We start from the raw sequence: 19,822 nt of genomic DNA, 5'->3' as shown, positions 1-19,822 counted from the left end.
GGTTTCACCTTGTTAGCCAGGATGGTCTCGATTTCCTGACCTTGTGATCTGCCCACCTTGGCCTCCCAAAGTGCTGGGATTACAGGCATGAGCCACCATGCCCAGCCTCAGAGCTCTATATTTTTTTTTTTTTTTTTTTATTTATTTATTTTTTTTATTTTTTTTTTATTTTTTATTATACTTTAAGTTCTAGGGTACATGTGCATAACGTTTATATCATGTATAACTCCCCAAAGCAATCCCTCCCTCCTCCCCCCTCCCCATGATAGGCCCCAGTGTGTGATGTTCCCCTTCCCGAGTCCAAGTGATCTCATTGTTCAGTTCCCACCTATGAGTGAGAACATGCGGTGTTTGGTTTTCTCTTCTTGTGATAGTTTGCTAAGAATGATGGTTTCCAGCTGCATCCATGTCCCTACAAAGGATGCAAATCATCCTTTTTGATGGCTGCATAGTATTCCATGGTGTATATGTGCCACATTTTCTTAATCCAGTCTGTCACAGATGGACATTTGGGTTGATTCCAAGTCTTTGCTATTGTGAATAGTGCCGCAATAAACATACGTGTGCATGTGTCTTTGTAGTAGAGTAATTATAATCCTTTGGGTATATACCCAGTGGGGATGGCTGGGTCATATGGTACATCTAGTTCTAGATCCTTGAGAATCGCCATACTGTTTTCCATAATGGTTGGGAAAGGATATGAACAGACATTTCTCAAAAGAAGACATCCATACAGCCAACAGACACATGAAAAAGAGCTCTATATTTTTAAACCGTCTACAAATCTTCTTTCTAGAACCTCTGCTCCAGACTTTTTAAGGCAGTAACCCCCAAACGGGATGACACGTATGGAAGAAAGGAAGCTTTCTGCATGTCCATTTCCTGATCTAACCCCATGATTACTGCCCCTTTGGATATAGTAGCCAGAACTTCCCTTATCATAGCTTCATACTGTGCATTTTGCTTGCTTCTCACCTTCTCTAGGACCTGCTCTCCCTGAGGATAGAATACAACCCTACCTTTCTTACTGTCATTGCAGTGCCTGCATCTGTACATGTTTGCTGAATGCTGACCGAATTTTCTTGGCTTTAGAGCTAAGTATGTGAGAATTAAATGAGATTTTCTTTAATTGATCCAGAAACTGCTTAGCCAGCATGTGTATTATGTTTAACATTTGCTTCCATTGGAAAAAGAAAAAGAAGGCCATTACTGGGCATCAGTCATGTGTGCCTTGACACCTTTTAAATGTTTCATTTAATCATCTCAATAACCCTGCAAAGTAGGTGTATTATCCCATTTTTACCAGTGAAGTACATGAGATTTGAAAGTTATGTAACCTGCCCCAGGCTGGTGAAATGCCTACACCACAACTGCAATTTATCTGATGTTAAAGTTTTTTGAAATACGACAGGCTCGCATTTGAGGACTGCCTTATGTATAGTTAAGAGACCACATTTTGACTTATTTGGACTTTGCTGTGTCTTTAGAATTTTAGAGCCACTGGGAACTGAAATGTCTTTTGGTCCATAAAGATAAAATCATCCTTGAAACCATTTTGAGGAAAGGTTGTATTATATGTTTATTGAAACTTACCAGAACTGAAATGTAGAGTTTGAAATCTTCCAAGTAGGGCAGTAAGGAGCTACCAGCAATTTAAAAATGGAGTGTGATATAATAGCATGTTCTATAACTAAAGTTCTGGCAGCTGTGTGGACAATGAACAAAATAAGGGCTGGAGGCAAGAGAGCCACTTAGGAGGGGTAACCACAGGAGTTTAGGGGAGATCACGGCCTGAACCAAGATGATAACACAAGGGAGGGTGGCAAAGATGGGATGATTCAAGATGGATTGTGGACTTGACAGAACCTTGTAAAATGCAAGTGTGTATGGTGGAGAGTAGAGGTACAGGGATTGTTGTGTGGCATTCGACTGGGCAACAGTTAGGGGAAAGAAGGAGAAAGAGGTCCCAAAAGAATCCAATGTTTCTAACTTGGGCACCTGATGAACTATTGATGCAATTAACCAAAATATGAAAAACAAGAGGCGCAAGAACAGGTTTGGGAGGAAGATAATGAGTTCAATTTTTGAATTGTTGGACTTAGACATCGGAGGCACGGCAGTGAATGAGGTTGCTCACAAAAGCGTGTAGTCAGAGAGGTTGGAGACTAAGGAACAAATAACACAATGAAAAGAGAAGAGAAAAAAGAGGAACATGCTAATGAAACTGAGAAGTGGCAAGAGACATGGGAAAAAAGGCTGGAGAAAGCAAGATAATAGGTGACTTTAGAAGACTGTTTCCTAGAAAGCAAGAATAGTGGGCAGTGCCTGGAGGGTTGAAGACTCAAGATGTTATTTGGTAGGTAGAAGATAATCTTGGAATGGGATGAGGACAGTGGTGGGTGTATTATAGAAACACTGCCTGCCACAGTGGGATGAAGGAAGGAGAGATGGAGAAGGATTTAGAGAGGAAGAGCAAGATTTGAGGGCTACTCACTTCATTTTCTCATTCCAGTAAGACTCAGAAAGAAAGACACTAAAGAATTGTATGTACACAAATTCAAAGATTATAGATTTCCTCTGATATTCCGGATTTTACAGTCCAGATTTACTTTAAGGTTAACTTTATCAACTAAGTAGGCTTTCCTTAACACATTTGTCTAATAGGAAAAATTCGAGAAGTGTAGCTTTTCGATTTGATGTTAAGATTGGCCCTGTTTCTTTTTTTTTTTTCTTTTAAATTAAATTCTATCTATGTTGACATGAAAATCTTAATTCAACGGATTTAGCAGAAATAAGAGTTACCATTGGGAGTCCAGAACCTCCTCATGTTTTTGTTTAAAAATGTAGGGTCTTGTACTTCTGTTTCATCAGTCTGACAGTTGTTGGGGCAATCTGAACTTTCAGTGGATACGTCTGCTCAAGTTATACCTAATTTGAGGGAAATTTTTTATCTTATATGCTGAGATGATAGTAGACAACTGCCTTATCTTTTCTGGCATGAACAACTGAAACCACTTGGATAGTTCATTATCAGTCTTCAGGAATCTAGGTTTCCCCCAATAATTTATATTCCTGTTCCATCCAGTTCAAAGATAATTCTGTCATCATTATCTTCTGAAGCTTGGATTCTTTGTAGGATACTCACTTGGCATATACCTTGCAGAGAAAAATAAGGAAGTTGAAATCCTTCCTGAAATCACTGTTGAACAATTCATGCTTGAATGTAATTATAGATATGTTCACTTGCAAGAAGTCTCAGGAATAATTTTCTATAAGAACTTGGGATTGGACATAGATGCCTCAAGACTGCCATGAAGGGAAGACCACACAAGTGGGGCCCTGGAACTCTTACTTTGAAACCACAGCCACCCACTTTAATCCTTTCTGTATAGTGGTTTGGAAAGAGGTGGTCTGCGTAAGACTTTGATTTGAAAGTAGGCTACTTAAAACCAAAATTAAAAAGCAGTATATTTATGAAAGAGAAGGCTTTACCAGGCCCAGTGACTTGCCTGTGGTCACCTGGTTAATGACAGATATGCACCTGTAATTGCCCATGTGGTCCTCTCCTCTTTGCCTGCATTGTGTCTCAAGGACTGACACAACACTTTGCCTGGCTGTAGCCACAGGGACACTGTCCTTCCTGTTAACTCTTTCAAAGAGGAGGAGGTTATCGGCCCTTTTATTAATATTTAAGATGTTTAAATAGTGATTTCTTTATTTCTGAGGTAAGTACAGTCCTTCATGAGATAGTATTTCCAATCTAATATAACAGTGAGACATTTTCCTCTAGGGCTTAAGTTCATTCTCTGTGATCCTATATTTGGTAGAAAAGGATCATGTTCACTTGCCATCTCCCACAAAATATTCTTTATATAGTTTGAGAGTGTTTATTAAGACTCCATCCTGTCTTTTATTCTTCAAGCTATAAAACATCAGTGTTTTGAATGTGTAACCCATGATTTGTCTCTGTCTGTCTTCCTTATATAGCAAATAGATTCTGCACTTTAATTGGCTCTAAGTCAGATTTTTTTTTGTAAGTGTGGTGAAGATGACCACTCATTTTCACCACGTCATCTCTAACTTAAGTGTTTGGTGGTTTTGGCTGAGGAGTAGAACCAACCAGTAGTTTTTGCTATTCTTAGCAGAATTTTATTATATTCTTCAGATTGGCATTCATCAGGTGGTTATTAACGAGTGTCATGACTACATCTGCATTTCCATGTTTAAACTGCTTTACAAAGAGCTTTCTGCTGAAAGCTAAAAATCCCATACCCACTGAAAAATCAACAATTAGTTTTTGAGAGCAAGAATCATCCCTAATTTATCTTTATTTCCCAAAGTGCTAAGTATTGTGGTTTTTTTAATACAGAGTAAACAATAAATGTATGTCAAATGGATGAATGAGTGAAATGTCATAATACTTCTGCATGTCCATATAGAGTAGTGAATTCTTGATCCTTTGTTTATTCAGTGACTTCCTTCAAATTCTTGTGTACTTAGTCCATTTAATGTTGCTATAACAGAATACCTGAGACTGAGTAATTTATAAAGAAAAGAGGAGGTTTAGTTGGCTCATGGTTCTGGTGGCTAGAAAGTCCAAGAGCATGGCACCAACATCTGCTTGGCTTCAGGTGAGCACCATGTGCTGTGTCACAACATGGTGGAAAAGCAGATAGGCAAATGGTGTGTGCAGAGACCCAACACAAGGCAACCTCACTTTATAATAACCTGCTCTTGTGGTAACTAATTCAGTCCTGCTAGAGTGAGAACTTACTCCCATGAGACTGCATTCATTCCTTCATGAGGGCAGATCCTTCATGACCCAAACACCTGTTAAAGGTAACACTTTCCAGCACTACCACATTGGCAATTAAATTTTAACATGAGTTTTGGTGGCGACAAATCACATCCACACCATAGTACGTACTATCCTAATATTTCTCAGAATAATGCTACTTGTTTTAAACTTGTTTTATGGGTAAAAAACCTTAGGCAGAAAGCTTTATGAATTGCCCAGTTGGTTCCTGGATTAGATTTAACTGCCAAGTTAAAATGGAGAACTGGTAGGTCTTTTCCTGGAAAGGAAAACCGGTTTAGGAAGAATTGTAACAGGTAAGTCTAAGTTTTTTTGTGATTAGGAAACAAAGCTGAAACACTGGTCTCATAAATTCATATTAAAATCTATTTGTTGCTTCCTCAAAACAAAATATGTAAATTACAGAGAAATTAAGGTTTGCACAGACATAGTATACTGTAAAACTTGAAACATTTGGTTTAGAAAATAATTTAAGTTCTCTGGAATTTAGGATTTGTAGTGTAGTATAGTGATAGCAATGGGAATAATTATACCTTTTGTCCAAGAGGTTATTATTTGGGGGCTTATGAGCTGATGTTATTTTGAAGAAGTCATGGACTGTAGCTCAGAATGTGTCAATAGGGACACTCTTGGTATCTTAGGGAGTAATTCCTTACAGGTGACATAGTTCTGCATTTTGCAGCATGTATAGCAGCTATGCCTTTAACACTAAATCTTCATGTGGCATTTGGGCAAGCAAAATACCTTGCCGAACTTCACATGCCCACTAGGGAGTGGTACCAGTCCTAGATGGATGCCACTGGAGGCTAAATTATGTGTCTGTGAACCACTTGAAGTTATTCAGAAAATATGCCAAGTATTGGGAGTAGGTTTTTAAAAGTATGGTGGTCCTTTTCAAATGAATGATTTAAATCACTGTACTTTATTCCTGGGCAGTGAATAAATGGTGTAGCCTGTAAGTTAGACTCAGTGGTACAGTGGGCAGAAACCTAAGCTTATCCATGGCCAACCAATTTAAAGTATTAATATGAAGAAAAACATGTAATGACAATAAGATTTTCCTTATTTTAGCAGAAAAATAATAAACTCGGTGCTATTTATATAAATGAAAGTTTTACCAACCCAAGGAAGAAAGAATGAAGCTTCTAGTTTATCATGAAATGATTCAAGTATACCTAGTGAGCAGCCTCCCTCCTTTCATGGATAGACTTTCCTCCATGTGGGTGCCAGAGACACTGGATACCAGGTTTCATGTTTTGTTTTCAGGATCAGTTCAGTGATATGAGAATCAGCATAAACCAGACGCCTGGGAAGAGTCTTGACTTTGGGTTTACAATAAAATGGGATATTCCTGGGATCTTCGTAGCATCAGTTGAAGCAGGTAAATGATATATTTAGCTCTACTGAATTTTCTTCTCCTTTTTCATCTTTCATTGTGGGGTTGGGGACCACAGAAATTAGTGTATTTGATATAGGAGGAGAAAACCTGTGAAAAATGCAACCATAAGGCCAGAAAATACATCCTCTTTCCTGAGATTATTGGGGTTCCAAATTCCATATTGTTTATTCTCCTTGAGTAATTAATTTTAGTTTTGAAGGTCTTAACTTTGTGATTTTACAGATTTTGTCCATTTTGGACTTTATATTTGGAAATGCTAACAAACAGCACTTAAGTAAAGATTCAGAAAGAACTTTCCACGATCAGCCATGCTTTGTAGTAGATGTATATGTGCTATTTAATAAGTTGATTTTTTTTTTGAGTGTTCTAATATACTTATTGCCCATGAAGTCTTCAGGATGCTTCAGGACTTCTGTAAAAGGATTACCCCTCCCACGTCCAGGTCTATACCATGTCAAGCCCGGGAACTTTTTGCAAAACATTACAAGGCCTAAAATTAAAAAGAGGAGTTCCTTTATTTTTACTTTTATTTTTTATTTTTTACATATTTTAGCTATATAAAATTGCATGTTAACACCAGTTAGTTCTTTTACATCTTAAGATTGCCTTAATTAGATAATGGTGTTTTAGTTATGGAGTAATTTTAAGCAGTTTTAAATAGCTGTGTTTTCTTCTGCTCCATTCCAGAATGTATCTGATTTGGAAGCTTAATTAAAATGCAGTATATTTCATATTTCAAATTTAAGAGTAACTTAAATTTTTTGTCCTTGGGAGGTTAATAAAGAAGTCTTATTGAATACATTAGTTTATCATTTTTCCTTTAATGAAGATGCATTCTATAGAACTTCAAAAAACACCTCTAATGCTTTGTATGTTGTACTCAGATATTTGATATTAAAAAAATAGTGACCCTTCTCCACCTGAAAAAGAGAGAAATGGTTAATTAAAATTCAGAGTCATTTTTCTTAAGCTCAAAGCAGCAACTAATAGAACGTGTGGGATTTTTTCCCCAATTGGTTAATTTATTTTGTATTTTTAGGTAGCCCAGCAGAATTTTCTCAGCTACAAGTAGGTGATGAAATTATTGCTATTAACAACACCAAGTTTTCATATAAGGATTCAAAAGAGTGGGAGGAAGCCATGGCTAAGGCTCAAGAAACTGGACACCTAGTGATGGATGTGAGGCGCTATGGAAAGGCTGGTGAGTTTGTGTTACCATCATGTCTGGCGTTTGGAATTGGGACCTGGCCCTTGGCAAGTGGTTCTAACAATTTGCTTCAATAACTTTTTGTTTTTTCACTTTACTTATGTTTTGGCATTAATGGTATTTTGTAGTTACATCGTGACAAATCTTGAACCCTACTCCTTTGAATATTCTGTCTGGACTTTTCACTAGCAAATTTACTGAATTCTACAGTATTTATTGACTGATTCATGTACTGGTTTGATTGAATGCAAATATCAATTGAAGACAAATGTATCTGCATCCAGGAGTTATTTATAATAATACTGAATATTAAGAACTATGCTATGATTTAACTTTATCTGCAGCATCATAACCATGTTGGTATAAGAGAGAGAGCTTGGTAGGTCATATTCCTGTTTATTCTCAAAGAACTTTCAATGTGTATTCCATTAATATGTTTCTTAATTATAGAGGCTAGATGGGAAAGGGCATTAAGCCTCCGCAGACCTGCCAACTTACGATATCAAAATAAAATATCTATCCTGGTTTTGGGAAAGATTCAGCAAATTTGCTAGTTTTTTCATTACTAACGTGATTTAACTCTTGTGTTTTGGGAAGGTGGTCTTTTGGTAAAAAGCCCTAAACTCTTGATTTATTTCACGTACTGCCTGATTTGTTTGTCTTGTATATGTAGATTTTTTTTATATATGTGCATTCAATGACTTTATTCTTTCCACTTCAACATCTATGTGTACTCATTTGATCTTCATGTGCCAATCAGACTGGGGCAAAGACCAACCTTCCCTGCCATTTATACGGCATAAAACCCTCAATCTCACCAGTATGGCTACCAAAATTATAGGTTCACCTGAGACAAAGTGGATTGACGCAACTTCTGGAATTTACAACTCAGAAAAATCTTCAAATCTATCTGTAACAACTGATTTCTCCGAAAGCCTTCAGAGTTCTGTGAGTATTTGGAGAAGTAGGAAGTACTGGTGTGGAGCAAAGCAGTTGTTAGAATTGTATATGGAAGAAAATAATTTCTTTTGTTTGTACAATTTTGATACTACCTGTAAAATGTAAATGATTGAATAACGTAAATTATAGTAAAGAGATACAGTAAAATATATTTTTGAAAACCATAGGCATTCCTCATAGAGTAGTTGTGAGTTATATAATGGTAAAATCAAAAGATCTCATAATGTTGTTTTGCAGGTGTTTTCCACCAATCTTTCATTATTAGATCCACCTCTCAGATCTTTGTGAGCGTGAAGTAGCAATTACATAAAATTATAAACTATAACTTCTTTATGTGTTCCCTAGTCTTTACTGGCAAATAAATGTAATAGTTGGGTATAATGGAAAACTTCATGAAGCATTTTTAGTTTTTGTGTAGGTGAATTTGGTGGGTAGACTTACATATGTGGTTAAGAGAGAATCAGTTTCATTAATTTGATCAAAAATATAATGTAGAAAATTTTTTAAGTGTCAAAGCAATACTTTTTCCTATAGACTTTGAAGTAATGTGGTTTCTATTTATGGTACAAATTGTTCATTTAAATTAATAATTAAATTTAAATTTCAACTAAATATTATGCACTTATACTCCTTAGATTGTGCTATTATCTTCTGAAGGTAACTCCTTTTATTAATAAGGAGATCTTACTATATTGTATAAGAAATGTTTAAATATTTGAGAATCCTATATGACAGTTTTGTGTACTCATAAATACAAGCCAAATGGACTAATGATTATCTGGCTGATTTTATGTCTTGGAAAATTAACGATTGATTAAACTTAAAATCATCCATGCCTACAGCTGGTCATTAATTCTACCACAAATATTGAAATATAATGAAAAAACTTAAGTTTCTACTACATGTAAAAGGCTGTAAGGAATGCATCAATATCCTGAGAAACTCATCTTGTTAAAATATATATTTCAGTAATGTGAAATGCATTATTTAAGTCCAAAGTCCAACTGGAGAGAATATTAACTAGCATTTTTACCCTTTCCAGAATATTGAATCCAAAGAAATCAATGGAATTCATGATGAAAGCAATGCTTTTGAATCAAAAGGTAAATATCACCATTATAACTTACATTATACAGGAAAAGACACAGCACTCAAGTTCTGCTGTTATAAAAATTAATATCTGTGAGTGAAAGAAAAACTGATCTACTGCAAGTTGAAACTAAAAGGTTAGCACGCAGATCCAATTGCAGCCAGGTGGAAGGGCATTCAGTTCCCGTGCTGAATCGTTCAGGCACTGCAAACAAAACTTTGGCAGCATGTTCCGGAGCTTTGAGTGCCTGCATGCCTAAGTCAAATAAGAAAGACTGGTTCTTCCCGAGTCAGCTTTCTTGCTATGGTATGCTGGCAAAGGGAATCTTAGTTAAGCTTGGAACTATGAATGAAGTTTCCTTTCTTTCTTGTTGTGAAAGGCCAACCTTAGAGGCAGTTAGCTGTAAGAGGGAAATGCCAGTGGCAATAAAGTTATTAGCAGCTGTACCTATTTGTAATGAAAATGAAGGCAAAATATCTAGAGAAATTTTGGAGTTATCTCCATGTTTCTTCTTCTGCCCATCCAGAAATAATTAAGCTGCCATACATCGTGTGCTGTTCCTTGGGCACAGAAAAATAAGAATAGATCTGGTCATGTAGGCAGGGGAAGAAACCCAAAGAAGATGAGACTTCTTCTACCGTGAACCTAGACTGCCAAGAATGGGACTGGGTTTTCACAGTGCTTTGGTGGCTTTAACTCTACATTTGACAGTTTATAATACATTATCTTAAAGCCAACCTAAATATATAAATTTCCCTTTCCTTATCAATTATTTAACTTTGTATTTCATTTCTGATAGATAGAAGTGACTATATTTTGTTTTCAGTTGCATTCTTTATCAAAGGAGTTTTTAAAGCAAACTTTGCTTATTTTTCTCCGTGATGTTACATGTAAAGCACCGGGTCCTGCTCTGCAGTGAGTCAGGTGAGATAGCTGATCAGACATCTAGCTCTTCTATGGCTAGGGAACTGTACATGGGCCCTGTCATTGGAAGGTTTTGTTTAGATAAGTAAGCACTAACTAGTATCAAGTAATAATCATATGTAGATTTTATGCCATAGTCTTGTGACAGATCTGTGGGAGAAGTCAGAATGTTTTCCTTTTGTTTTCTTGGCAGAACTCCATTTGCTTTACTTAATATTAGTAGCTACCAGATCTTGAAAACTAGGTCAAAAAATTCTAGTTAGAAGATGGTTGTAACTTTAGTGTTTGGTTTTCTTTGATCTTTCTTTGGGTGTCATTTTTTTTTGTTTGTTTTCTTCCCCATTACTTTTAACTTCTTATTCATAAGTGTTGTGAAAACTGTTTGTTATAGACAGTTTTCCATGTAATAGACAAGATTATGAATTGTTTAACCTAAGCAAAAAATATTAATTTCCTTTTCCCTAAAATGGCGTGATCTAGCATGGAAGATGATACTTTGGCTTTTCATAGCTGTGAAACTCTGATGCTATATGCTAAAGTTTATTAATAAAAATATTCGTTCCTTCCACTAATTTGAATGTAGTGTAGGCTGCTAAAATTGTGTGTCCCTGTGCCTTGAGATAAATGTATATTTTCTACGGCTATCAGTTTTGTGATCTTTTAAAATTATATTGCACAGATTGGAAAGCTATATCAAGTATTGTTTGATTTACCAGTGGTGAGAAATAAAAATGAATGACATGGTGTTTATTTTTTTTTCAACTAGCATCTGAATCCATTTCTTTGAAAAACTTAAAAAGGCGATCACAATTTTTTGAACAAGGTAAAACACAAAGCTAACAATTCATGCACTTTCATGGAATTGTTCTCCCTCTCCACTCTTCCTCACGGTCTGTGGTGCTGGGCACTGAGCCTCTTCAATTTGTCTGTCATTATGACCAAGCGACATAACCCATTTCCATTCTTTCCCTAGGGTCATCAGGCTTTTCTTACAGTTCATGGGTCTACCTCTGTGGTAATGGGTCTCTGTGTGTCCTTTGTATACCTCTATAAAGGTTTTACATTTTTTTTTTTAACTTTCTAAAAAAAAAAAAAAAAAAAAGAGGGATAGATGCTCTTAACACACACTTGTTTCCACTGGGTAACAGTAAGAAATAAGGAATTTCATTTAAGCCTTACTGCTTCCTACAAATTGCATAATATTAGATTACACCAACATGCAATTGGCCACGTTTTTAAACACTCTGACTTGTTTTTGGTTGTGGAAAACACTCTTAATAAAGAAGAGTTATTTTTGCTATGGTATGGTGGCTTTGGAGTGTTGATTTGACTGCTCTGTTGACTTTGAAATAAATTCAAAGTAAATACATTTTGGTTGCATCTGAAAACGTGCATTTTGAGATTCTCCATGTTGGTGTACTTGGGCAGGGCCTCACAATGTGCTGTGCATGTGACATTTGCTCCTGTGCCACGTTTGCCTAATGCTCTGTCACATGAATGCTGTTCAAGCTCTGTTTTGCTACTAAGAACTTAAAAGTAATAGTCAACATTTGAGATGCAATGGTCAAAGGATATTGTGCTGTTGCCATCTAAAATGTTACTGTTTCTTTTAAGGTTATTAACATGTTTACAAATGTGCCTTATAACACAGTGCTTACTGGGTTTGTGTATTTTGTGTTAATCACCTAATGTCCTTCCTTTGGATGAAGGTCTGTTTTTGACCATAAACAGAAATACCTTACCAACTATGCAAGTCTATTTATGTCAGTATCCTTAGTGTTTTTGATTTATATTTTAAAATAAAATTCTTATTTTTTCTATGGCTATTTAATTGAAACAGTATGATACTCCTTCCTAAAACTGGCTAAAATAAAGCAATTCCTTTTCCTTCTCTGTTCTAATTTTCTCCCATTTTTCTTCAACAGGCTATTCTAGGGAAGAATATTTTTCTTTCTAGGCTTCAAAGCAATTTTCTGTAAAAAATTATATGTGAATAATTTATTTGACAGCTGAGGTTTTAAGAACGTTTAAAAGTACTGTATGAGAGTGTATTTTCTGAAGGTTTACTTTTAAAATAATCATTGTTCTATGTAAAGGTATACTTATGTAGGTCCCCTAAGAATAAAAAGAATAAGACTGTACCCATAAGTTTACATATGAAGTTTGAATACGTGTGTTTCAAATAATAGGAGTAGAAAAAGGAAATGTTTCTTGAACATGTTTGTTGCAGTGACTTGCTTATGAAAGTGGCTCATTAGTAAGAAGACTTGAAAAATGTGACTTGCAGCTGTCATGTTGTAATTGAGTAATGGCAAGTAAAAAATTGGGATTTGGTAGATGTTGTAACATTTGAAATTCCTTTTTTTTTTTTTTTTGCCTGTTAGGCAAAACTATGAGATGCTGTCCAATTTATTAGTAAAAGAACTCTGAAGTTTCTTCAGAACTGTCCATTGATCCTACTCTAATACCTACAGCTAGGGTTTATTTTGGCATCTATATCTTCCTTTTACTAACTTTGAATTTGAAACATGAGTAACAGATGGAACTGTTAACACCTGGAGAAAAAACGATTTACTGACTATTGTTTAAAAACACATTGTCACTTAGTATACTGGCATAGAGATAGCTAATGATAGAAGTTTCTGAAAGGAATTATTTCATAGAAATGAAGACTTATATTGTATATTTTTCTTCCTTGCCCATGTGCTGCAACACAGGAAGCTCTGATTCGGTGGTTCCTGATGTAAGTAGCATTCATTTGTCATTTTGAATAAGGCGAACTTGGTGGGACTGAATTAGTACACAGTAGCGTGCTTACCATGATTTTAGGTTGCATAAGAATTTATCAGAGAGTTATCCTTCCAAGTTGAAAAACTTATTTTAAAATTCAGAGCCAAGCCAGCTCTCCCTTGGTACAGTTTAAGCAAACTGTGATATGAATAATTTGTGTGTGCAAAAGTGGTTCAGTAGATGACTTAATGAAGTTATGTTCTCTGTTTGCATCTCTTCTCTGATAACTGGTTAGCTTCCAGTTCCAACCATCAGTGCCCCGAGTCGCTGGGTGTGGGATCAAGAGGAGGAGCGGAAGCGGCAGGAGAGGTGGCAGAAGGAGCAGGACCGTCTACTGCAGGTAGCTCTGGCTCATGTGGATGGGTAGGAACGAGGTTGGATTTGACTGCTTTTCTCCAGTCTGTGTCAACCAGTATTGAGAAACCAATTTTAAACTCAACAGTTTCACAACAACAAATGTTTTTGTCTGTAGTACATTTTTCATAAAACAATTACTTTTCCATTTTGAAGATTTCCAGAGTCATCCTTTAAAAATCATTATTTATTAACCCCCATGTGTGTTTTTGTAGAGTATGAAGGGCACTCACTTAGCGGATGTGAAGTGCACGGACTTTGTGATGACTTGGTTCCCATAAACTGTTGCTAGTTCCATTGCACAGTAATTTAGCACCCCCTTACAGTTTGCTAGAGTCTTTAATGAATTACAGCCATGGTAAAGGGTGGATGGGGGTTTAATTCTCAGTGTCTAGCTTTTTACCCCAGTGTCCACATTTTTAATTCAATATATGCTCTTTTCTACTATAGGGACTAAAATCTGATTGGCTTGTGAAAATAAAATCATGGTTTTTAAAGGTTTGAGGTTGAAGGTTTAGAGATCATAGAAGTGTTAATAAAGAAGATTCTTAATGTGAAGAGTTAATCTATTGGATTAATGTGTGTCATATTTTCTTATAGGAAAAATATCAACGTGAGCAGGAGAAACTGAGGGAAGAGTGGCAAAGGGCCAAACAGGAGGCAGAGAGAGAGAATTCCAAGTACTTGGATGAGGTAGTGTTAGAACATGCCTGTATAGTTTTTCTTCTCTTTACCTTGTTGGTGAGATTAGCTGAGAAGCAGGAGATATTTCATTTTTCTCCACCTTTGACCTTATGTTCACCTGTGTAGCTCTTTGAAAAATACAATGAGCTCTGATTTGTTAGAATTTTGCTTGGATGTTTCAGCCTTTCTCCTAGTTTTTGTAGTACATCATTAACAAATTATGTTAATAGAACTTCAGTGCGTCTTCCTCTTCTAAGTTACATCTCAGTCACTCATGTGTAGCTTTTTTAGTGGTAGAACTCTTAACATGTTTTTTTGAGTGGAGTCCTGGGCCAACTATAGTTAGTAGCATCTAAAACTGAATATATATGTGTCTATATGAAATTACAGAAATAAACAGATTTAGATGGATTTCTTTTTTCACTGGTCATCTAGGAACTGATGGTCCTAAGCTCAAACAGCATGTCTGTGACCACACGGGAGCCCTCTCTTGCCACCTGGGAAGCTACCTGGAGTGAAGGGTCCAAGTCTTCAGACAGGGAAGGAACCCGAGCAGGAGAAGAGGACAGGAGACAGCCACAAGAGGAAGTTGTTCATGAGGACCAAGGAAAGAAGCCGCAGGATCAGCTTGTTATTGAGAGAGAGAGGAAACGGGAGCAAGAGCTTCAGGAAGAGCAAGAGCAGAAGCGGCTTCAGGCTGAGGCTGAGGAGCAGAAGCGCCCTGCGGAGGAGCAGAAGCCCCAGGCAGAGATAGAGCGGGAAACGTCAGTCAGAATATACCAGTACAGGAGGTTTGTCCCCACAGCCAGAGGGCACAGAGGCTGCTAGAGTAGCTTGGCTCAGCTGTATCCATTCCCCACTTCAAAGGCACCCCCTTGCTCTTCCTGTTTCCTGCCACCCATTCTCCACACAAGTGAATACAAGCCACCAAAGAGAACCTTTACATCATAAACCCTGCCATGTCATCTTGCTTCCCCACCCAGAACCCTCGAAGTCAGTTCCTGTCACACCAGAACCCCATCCAGCTTCCTTGCCAAGGCCTAGAAGGCTGCCATGAGCTGCATTACCTTGTAGTACCTCCACTCTTCCCCTTACCCACTCTGTTCCAGCCACACTGGCCTCCTGTTTCTTCCTTGAAAATACCCAAGGACTTGTGTATTTTCTAGTCTGTCTGCTTGGAGAAGTCATTGAATGTTTGTGTGTCTTGTGTTCTCATTTTCTTCTAGTCTCTGCTCACACATCACCTCCTTGGACTTTCTAGAATACCCGATTTAAAATACAGGCCCCTTCTCAGTCTTTCTGTCTGTGTACTCTTAACTTATTTTATATTATGCATTTATTTGTTTATCTGTTGGCCTGCCTGCTGCAGTAAGATGTAAGTGCTATAAAGTCAGTAAGTTTGTTTTGTGTACTTCTGTAGCCCATTCTTGGAGTGGTACTGGAATATGGTGGGCACTTAATATGTATTTGTAGAATGAATGAGTGAATGAATGGCTTGCAAATGTCTCTTGGCAATAGGGGATCTATTTTCTGTGGTTATTCATTGAAATACCTTTGTATGTTTAGTTTTTAACCCAAAGACCATTTGCATAAAGAGGCTAGAATGACATTATTTTGATACCCTTTTCTTAAACTCAGGGAAGGGCTTAAAGTCTAATATTTTGACTACAAAATCGTATTCTATCTTTTAGGCCTGTTGATTCCTATGATATACCAAAGAGAGAAGAAGCATCTTCAGGTTTTCTTCCTAATGACAGGTATGCAGAGCATGTTATTGTAATTTAATTGATGATAATTGGCTTCATATAATATTCCAGGGCTTGCATCGATGATTTGTAGAACTACTTTAGCCCTTTGTCATTTGTAGGATATAAAGAGGAATTGCTGGTTGATCTTTGTATCAGTTAGCTTTGCTGTGTAACAACTACTCGTGAACTTAATGAATTAACTTGTGATTTTATGGGTCAGCATTTTAGGCTGATCTCAGTTGGGCAGCCTTTTAGTTGACTGGGCTCGCTCATATATCTGCTACCTATTAACTAGGCAGCTCTGCTTTTGGGGGTTGGCTGGGGTCGGCTGGGGCAGTGAGAACAACTGGGTCATATATCTGTCAACGTTCGCCCAACCAGGGAGGTCTTATGGGTACGTGGTGGTGGGGCAGGGGAAAGGGAATTAAAAAGAGGAAATCTGCAAGGCATCTTGAGGTTTAAGTTGTCTAAAGTCATAGTCACAGGTCATGGAGAAGAGAAGAACACTACCTCTTTATGGCAGGAATCACATTGCAAGGGGAATGGACACGGCTAGGAAAGAACTAGGTCAATTTTCTGTAATCCAGCATAGTCTTCATTTTACAAAGGTTGTGAATAATGGCTTAACATTACTCCATACAGTCACAGATCATGGAGAAGAGAAGAACACTGCTTCTTTATGGCAGGAATCACATTGCAAGGGGAATGGGCATGGCTGGGAAAGAACTGTGTCCATTTTCTGTAATCCAACGTAATCTTCATTTTAAAAAGATTATGAATAATGGCTTAACATTACTCCCAAAAGGGACATCTGAAATGGGAATAGTGACCTTTCTCTTAGGCAGTTTGGTTAGAACTACTGGTCAGTTTTGGGGATTGAAGATAAAATTCAAGATATCTGGAAAGTTACATGTATCTTAAAATTTCCTAAAATATTGTTTTAATGTTTTAAAGTAATTTTTAAAATGTTTTGCAGTTTTGAAATCACTGAGGACTTCTGAACAGTCTGTCAAACAAATATCGGGGGGAGGGCCATTACCTTGTGTTTTCAGAGCTGAAATGTCTCCTTTTGTCTTATTTATTAGATATAAGGAAAGACTTGTATCTAAGCAGCCAGGATAACTGAACGGGGCTCAGAATAGAAGGGGAAAAGGGAAGGGACAAGCAGGTAGTAATGGGCTGACAATAAGCTAAAGGAAAATCTGGTGATAGATGACCTTATTTATAATCTCTCTGGGTAACTGTAAATCATTAAAATGTTTATCTCCTTTTAAAAGTTATGGATTTACTTACGTATTTACAAAAGCTTTATTTATATAGCTCATGACCTTGGGGAAAAGAATTAAAATGCAGAGAAAGGAAACTTAAGGAAGCCAGGAAAATAAGAATACCTGCAGGCAGTCCAGATAAAGCATGCCCTAGAGGCATCGAGGAGTGTGGCTAGACATCTGGTAATAAATGTTTTCTTCTATGTAGATATAAGTGAAATTATTCACAAGCGCAGCTGTCTACCACTTATGATACATTATGTATTATAGATTATTGGATTTATACATATGTAATATGTACATATATGTACATAAGTGTAATATTACATCTTATTTTATAATGTATATTATACAGTGTTATTACTACTATTCTCTTTTTCGTTTCTTTTGTTTTTGAGACGGAGTCTTACGCTGTCACACGGGCTGGAGTGCAGTGATGCAATCTCAGCTCAATGCAACCTCTGTCTCCTGGGTTCAAGTGATTCTCCCACTTCAGCCTCCCAAGTAACTGAGACTACAGGCGCACGCCACCACGTCCAGCTAGTTTTTGTATTTTTGTAGAGGTGAGGTTTCACCATGTTGGCCAGGCTGGCTTCAAACTCCTAACCTCAAGTGATTCGCCTGTCTCGGCCTCCCAAAGTGCTGGGATTACAGGAGCGAGAGCCACCATGCCCAGCTACCACTATTATTTTCAAAGTTCAGTGTGTCTAGCAGAATGGGAATGAGATTAGCATGTGTTGATTTATACACCTAAGTTTTATTGGTACAAAATTAAGGCGTTTCCAGAAGTTGACTGTGCTGTATGCTTTAGTACCTCTTTGGAACACTAAGATGGCGTTTGGTAAATTAATGTTCCACAGTAGTCAGTGGCACCCTAAGGCCCAAGAAGTTGACATTATAACCCTGGGCAGTGTGGAGGAGGTGGGACGGACTGACTGTAGGTGATCTGATGGCAGATGCTTTGTAAGCCTGGTAAGATTGAGATCTGGGCCAGGGCAAACATTGACAACAATTGATCAATAAATTATAGTCTTCATCATCATACAAACTGGAGAAGTACTGTCACGTGTTTGTATCTATTTCCAGCATTTCACTCTTCTCTTTTTTAGGGATGTCAAGGTTTTCTGTGAGTTTGTGAAAGATGAAAAATTTCTTGGTTTAAAAGTAATTGCTCTCAGCAGACATACAAAGTAAATCAACTGCTTTAAAAAGCAATATCTTTGGTGTTTTTACTTCATAAATATAAAAGAGGTTATTAATGAGACATATTTAATATATTGTGTTCTGTGTTATAGGAATAAATCCAGATCTACTACCGAACTAGATGATCACTCCACAAATAAAAATGGTAAATGCTATTTTCCCCCCCAAACTGCTTCTTCACAGTTGCTTATTTGTGCTATCATGTTAGGAGAAGTATTTTTAAGGTCAAGATATTTCAGATTCATTAAGACTATTTAATAAAAATACTTAGTATTTTAACTTCTGTATATAAAAACAGCAAAACAACTATCTTGTGTTTATTTTTGGCTTAATTTTATAGTGGAAAAAATACTGGGAGATTTAAATGGTTTTTAAATTGCTAATGAAATATGTGGGAATTTTGCAAAGCGATGCTGATGCAGCTGTGTATAGTAGATTTTATTTTGCAGCTAAAGAAATTGTACAGAAAAGATTTCTACGAAATCCTGGAGGACTTAAAAATTGCATACTAATTTGATTTATGCATGTAAATGCCAAAATGTCAAAAAATAAAAAATTATGACTTCATTAATTATGCAAAAACAATTTGGACTTGACATTGTTAGTATTATAAAATATGTTTCTGAAGAATGCATATAGCAGAAATTATGTCACTATGAAAAAAAACCCTAAGTGGTAATTACCATTTTAAGCAGGGTTTGCATATCAGGATTTGTGTAAACAGGTGGCTAGTCATCTACATGAATGAATGAAGGTCCAGGTGGGGCTGAGGTCAACATGCCCATCAAGGTGGATAGCCACGGCCCAGCTCCAGCCTATCATTGCCATGCTGGAGAAGGCAAGCCTCTGATTGCCTACTCTTCCTGTTGTAACAGAAAAGTAAAAAAAAAAAAAAAAAAAAAAAAATTGTTTTCGAGTGTTATCTTTTATGTGCTGACAAGAGATCTTTTTAAAAAACTAAAATACTCTGTGAGCAAAACAACCTATCTACAGGCCAAATAGCCTGGTGGCAGCTAGTTTGTGACCTCTGGTTAAAGCTTATAGAACTTACAGTTTTTATTGGAATTCACAGTTCTATGATTATCCCTTTCTTTGAGCAGTTAGGACCTTCGTTATCTGGTTCTAGTTTAACTTTCCACCCAATTTTGCTATTTTTTCCTTAAGGGGTCTTTAACTATAACCACATTATCATCTTTCTCAATTCCCAATTTATCACAAACTTTCCGATCTGGTTCCTCGGGTCTTACCTTTCCCTATTTGTATGTTCCATTTCTTCTCCCCTGAACTTGCCTTTAGCCACCATTAAAATTATAGTTTAAGTACTTCGGTATTCCATGAAATATTTTTAACCTGCAGTGATTATATTATCTCTCCTGAAC

At 36.8% G+C, this 19,822-nt stretch overlaps 1 protein-coding gene across 18 annotated transcripts in view; it reads left to right on the top strand.

The window, feature by feature from the left end:
* Positions 1 to 19,822, top strand: part of LMO7 (LIM domain 7) — a 223,679-nt gene that overhangs the window by 191,539 nt on the left and 12,318 nt on the right. For 8 of the 18 annotated variants that reach the window (XM_033177537.1, XM_033177536.1, XM_033177531.1 and 5 more), the window contains 12 exons: positions 6,083 to 6,197; positions 7,255 to 7,416; positions 8,183 to 8,370; positions 9,425 to 9,485; positions 11,163 to 11,219; positions 11,370 to 11,411; positions 13,114 to 13,139; positions 13,422 to 13,526; positions 14,141 to 14,233; positions 14,660 to 15,015; positions 15,916 to 15,981; positions 18,536 to 18,588. In XM_033177537.1, coding sequence (XP_033033428.1) covers positions 6,083 to 6,197; positions 7,255 to 7,416; positions 8,183 to 8,370; positions 9,425 to 9,485; positions 11,163 to 11,219; positions 11,370 to 11,411; positions 13,114 to 13,139; positions 13,422 to 13,526; positions 14,141 to 14,233; positions 14,660 to 15,015; positions 15,916 to 15,981; positions 18,536 to 18,588 — 1,324 coding nt within the window. The remainder of the gene's footprint in view (positions 1 to 6,082; positions 6,198 to 7,254; positions 7,417 to 8,182; positions 8,371 to 9,424; positions 9,486 to 11,162; positions 11,220 to 11,369; positions 11,412 to 13,113; positions 13,140 to 13,421; positions 13,527 to 14,140; positions 14,234 to 14,659; positions 15,016 to 15,915; positions 15,982 to 18,535; positions 18,589 to 19,822) is intronic. The other 10 variants (XM_033177532.1, XM_033177530.1, XM_033177526.1 and 7 more) reach the window with 5 other exon arrangements.

The sequence above is a fragment of the Trachypithecus francoisi genome, unplaced genomic scaffold (genome assembly GCF_009764315.1).
Source record: "Trachypithecus francoisi isolate TF-2019V2 unplaced genomic scaffold, Tfra_2.0 Lachesis_group18, whole genome shotgun sequence".
NCBI classification, from domain to species: domain Eukaryota; kingdom Metazoa; phylum Chordata; class Mammalia; order Primates; family Cercopithecidae; genus Trachypithecus; species Trachypithecus francoisi.
The sequence above is the reverse complement of the archived record's forward strand: the minus strand, read 5'-3'. Positions and strand labels throughout refer to the sequence as shown.